The 4,812-nt window shown below is 41.1% G+C and overlaps 1 protein-coding gene across 1 annotated transcript in view; it reads left to right on the top strand.

Moving 5' to 3' along the window:
- Positions 1-2,249: 2,249 nt before the first annotated feature.
- LOC116377779 (histone-arginine methyltransferase CARM1) overlaps positions 2,250-4,812 on the top strand; it is a 5,682-nt gene continuing 3,119 nt past the window's right edge. The window contains exons 1-3 of the mRNA XM_031839506.1: positions 2,250-3,382; positions 4,095-4,205; positions 4,345-4,522. Of these exons, the coding sequence (XP_031695366.1) occupies positions 3,308-3,382; positions 4,095-4,205; positions 4,345-4,522 (364 nt within the window). The 5' untranslated portion in view covers positions 2,250-3,307. The remainder of the gene's footprint in view (positions 3,383-4,094; positions 4,206-4,344; positions 4,523-4,812) is intronic.

Raw genomic sequence — 4,812 nt, 5'->3', positions numbered from 1 at the left:
ACTTTATTTTATTATCAGAACAGTGAAGAAAAGATTACCCTGAAAATGCACACTCCGGCACAGTAGGTGGCGGTATGCACCTATGCAAGTTGGTTGCGATCCACCAATGGAATTTAAAGAAGAAGAAGAAGCCCCTCCATGTACAGCTTCTTATCACCCTCTATGTACCAACGTACATTTATAACAAATACCACACATATTACAGTAATCGGCGTTGCATATGTGTCTGAGCTAAATACCTTTTGTTGTGTAGTCCTTGTTCATCCTGCATCGCTCTTTTCTGTTCTTTAATGTAACGTTACTGGCGCGACAGAGCCTCTCCCAGCTGTTGGCGAGCTGTACCCAGCATGCAGTTCGGCGGTGAAATTTTATAAATGTACAATTATTAGTGCTACAAATTTTTTATCTGTCACAAACTGTTGTGTCGTGGTGTTTTGCCCTGTTAAAGAGCGTTAATTGTTATTATAAAGTTATGACCATGACTAGGGGTCCCTCTCAATACAGCTAAGACAACTAGCTCCGACCGTAGTGCTCCCAGCGGTGAACAATATATTTTGCTGCCTGTTGAAGAGCGACAGAAGTTGTTTCGGCTATGCACCGGTATGACGGTATATGAAAAATTCATATCGTACGGGAAATTAAAACCGGTATACCGCCCAGCCCTAGTTGCCCGTTATCTTAACGTTTTTCGTTATTTCCTCTAGCACACGACGCCCCCAAATTTGGGGGCTCTCGGGCTTAGGGGGGGTAGCAAATATCGTCCAAAAAATGCTCATATTGAGAGCGAATATTGTGCATGTATACATTTTATATACCGGATTAAACAGCAACATATGGGCAACACTATCATATAAGTAACTTTTTACACACTCCAAACACAACTATACACTACTAATATAAGCAACTAGAAAATGTACCATAATATCACGTATTTCTGACCACGAATTGGTGTTTTATTTACTGCGCTTCGATATTCCAACAACAAGCTAACAGCTAAACGGCTAATCAATACATCGCCGAGCATGAGAATTCGACGCAGAACCCATAAATACCTTCGGTTTTTCTCTCCGTGAAACCAGTACAAAGCTGTGAGCTGACAACGCCAGCACAACAGATCACTTCACCGGAAAAAATCATAGCCATCTGCTTACCTTTATGAATAATCACGAAAAGAACGGCGATAATTATCTGGTTCAAAGCTAGAAACATTGTTGGCAAGTACATCCTGTCTGTTTCGCATCTGTTTCCTGTAGAAGGGGGGTCAATCTAACTTGTGGGACCCGGGGGTGGGTGGTCAGACTTTTGGCGAATGGAATTTTACGTTCGGGGATGCGCGGCACTTTTTGCATTTTTACTCGCTGAAAGTTCTGTCAATCAACACCCGGCTTCGACTACCGCCTTCCTGAGACTCTGACGCGTCGAAGGCGGGCTCATTGACTGAAATCGACCGATGATAGGCTGAGCTACACCTCCATACACACAGCAACTGGAATTCAGACGAGAAAATCCCATGGATGAGAGACAGAAACAGGCTCTGAGAGGACCCTGGCTCTCAAAATGATGCCAAACGGCTGTATTTGGATGTATTGAATAATATGAGTGATAAAAAAGTGAAATATATAGTATATAAAAGTACAATGTAAGAGCTGCAACAGCTGGTTCCAAAATGACGACCTCGCGTGACCTCTCTGTACTAAAAGCCTCTATAACGTTCTTATTCTTCACTTTATCCCAGCCAAACTTTATTCTAGGACTACTGATCGGTTGTACTATGATTTGGGAGAGTTTTTAGGCTCTCGGCTGCATTATTTTAAAAACATAATATCAATAAAAGTGCTTTTTTTTTTCCCAGGCGAACCTGAATATTTTCAATTTGAGCTGTGTAATATCTTCATGTACTATATTAACCAGCAACATATACACAATATTTACCCATCTGAACAATCTCACAAGTGTTATCTGAATTATAGCATCAAAAATTATTAAAATAGACCTTGTAGTTATAGAATTGAAGTCTCTTTAGTATGGGTATGGCATTTTCGAGCAGAGGCCTAAAAATAGGACTAGTGTTTAAAAGGTTTTAAATGAGTTCTTTAACAGAGACAAAAAGAGTGCAATTCAGAAACCAAATGTATTATATATATTTGAAATAGTTTTGGCACCAAAAGAAGAAGCCAGGGGAGAATACTGTCATAACCATTCCCCCCCCCCCAAATTTCGATTTTTAGTTTTTTTCCCGTTCCAGTGAGCGTCGATCATTATTGAAACACAGCGATGCTTGCATCGGGGCTTTAAATATTTTGGGTGGCCGTTTTGTTTTGGGGCCCTGTGTAGTCTACTTGGTTAGATTGAAGAGGTTTAAGTTGATTTGTTAGTTCAGCTGCTATTCAGTAGTGCTAAATCTATTCTAGCCTACGTTGTCTATTGTGGCGAAGTATTAACACTTGCTAATGTTTCTGCTTGTCATAGACTGCATTATCGGAAACACTGTAACAGGAACTTGTTTAAATGTGAACACATTTTGATGCTCAGCTTTCACTTCCTTTTACCAATGACCCGGGATTTCTTCTATTCTCATTCAACTGTTGCTCAGCAGGATCTTTGTCTCTTTCTGCCCTTTCAGTTGTCAGTCTGGCTAAGCCATTTCATTTACCAAACATGACTTATTTTGCAAACCATTCATATAAAAAAAGGACTCTACCACCTACACAACTTTTGAGTTGCAGTTTATATTTCCTGTCGGTGTCCTAAAGACGTTCGCTGTCTGTGCATATAATTTGCCTAACTGACAATAAACAGTGCAATAGTAAAAGACATTATTTCAAAATAGAAAATATCAATATTTACAATAAAATATGTAAACAAACAGTACTTTAAAACAGGTATGTTATTAAAGTGTCATGTGTGTATTTAAAGAGAAGAGTTGTGTAACTGTAAGTTGTTGTCCTGGGGACGCAACTGTTAATCTTCAACACCACTGCTAATGTCTTTGGTGTATAAGTTACAGTTCCCAGCACAGGTTTGCTGACATTGCGTCTTTGGGTCCCTCCAGATCCAGCTGTCAATCAAATACTTAGAGACTTGGAGGATAATGTGTTTTTCTTCCTTTATTTATACATTTTTTCTGAAACCATATTTGAAAATCACTTGGTCCTAGTTTTTGACTGCAGCCTTATATTTTACGTGTTGAAATGTGATGCGTTCGTCTGTCCTCACTGAGTCGACTCGTACGACATTGATCTCGTATAGACGATAATGGCTTTCTCTCTCTCTGCAGTTTTATGGCTACCTCTCTCAGCAACAGAACATGATGCAGGACTACGTTCGGACAGGGACTTACCAACGGGCTATTCTCCAGAACCACACCGACTTCAAGGATAAGGTATCCTTACACCACTGTATAGATGACAGATTCATCATTCAATTATACGTAGATTCAGAGTTAAACGCTTATTAAAAGGCTAACGGCTGAATTTACAGTTTTAATATTCAGACGGACCAAAATATGACCGACATTAACGAGTGCTAAAGAACAGCTTAAACTTGACAAATACTTATTAGTCTTAAACTATTTACTCTTTGCTAATCTCCTCCCTCTAACAAACAATTATTGTCCCGTCATAGTTTAGCAACTGTAACAAGGCACGTGGCTTTAGAGACTTCACATGGTGGTGTGTCTTTTTAGTTTTTTTAGCCTTTCCAAAACCAAAAACATGAGCAAAAGTTTAAGGAATGGATTAAACAGTTTATCTGTTCGAACGCTAACTGCAAATGTCAGCATGTCTGGCTAACTAGCTTACTACCTGCAGTAATAACTGAGCGTTACTTCCAGGAGCCTTTCATTACCTGACAACGTTACATGAGGTCACAAGATACTTAAATCCCTTTTTACGACTGGAACCTGAACTGTGAAGTGTTTCTTCTGTGTGTGAAAGCCAGTCCTGGATGCTACAGAGTGTAGGCTAAAGTAGAGCACTGGTTTAATTAACGGAGGTATTTTTGTGGCAGGACTGTTATTAGTGTTGGTATCAAGTCATTCAGAGGTCATATCGGCACAATATGCCTGTAATTTATCCTGTTCTCTTTTCTCACAGGTGGTGCTGGATGTTGGCTGTGGCTCGGGGATCCTCTCTTTCTTTGCAGCCCAAGCTGGGGCCAGGAAGGTCTACGCTGTGGAGGCCAGCACCATGGCACAGCACGCTGAGGTACACACACGCACACACAACGATTAATGCTGACATCAGTTCCCTGAATCTGATATGTTTTGAATGACCTGGTTGACGGGTCGCTCTATTTTGAGGCAGGATTTCAGATCCTTGTATGAAGTTGTGCTCTGCCTCACAGGTGCTGGTGAACAGTAACCGTCTGGGTGATCGCGTGATCGTCATCCCGGGGAAGGTGGAGGAGGTGACGCTCCCCGAGCAGGTGGACATCATCATCTCAGAGCCCATGGGCTACATGCTGTTCAATGAGCGCATGCTGGAGAGCTACCTGCATGCCAAGAAGTTCCTCAAACCCAATGGTGAGCAGGTTTGGGGTACAGAAGAATGGCACATGGGAAATGATGTGGTAAATGGTAGGATGAGGGGTGAAAGTTGGTAAAGGAGCAGCAGAAACAACCTTTGGAAAGCACTGCAATTCTGCCGGCTGTTTCAGATATCATTGGATTAATTAACATGATAAGGCCACAGTGAGAATATACAAGTCCACAGTGAGTACAGACAAATATATACAAGTCCACAGTGAGTACAGACAAATGTATACAAGTCCACAGTGAGTACAGACAAATGTATACGAGTCCACAGTGAGTAC

The sequence above is a fragment of the Anarrhichthys ocellatus genome, unplaced genomic scaffold (assembly GCF_004355925.1).
Source record: "Anarrhichthys ocellatus isolate YVR2014 unplaced genomic scaffold, GSC_Weel_1.0 scaffold1668, whole genome shotgun sequence".
Classification (NCBI taxonomy): Eukaryota; Metazoa; Chordata; class Actinopteri; order Perciformes; family Anarhichadidae; genus Anarrhichthys; species Anarrhichthys ocellatus.
Note: the sequence above shows the minus strand (reverse complement) of the source record. Positions and strands in the feature narration are given on the sequence as shown.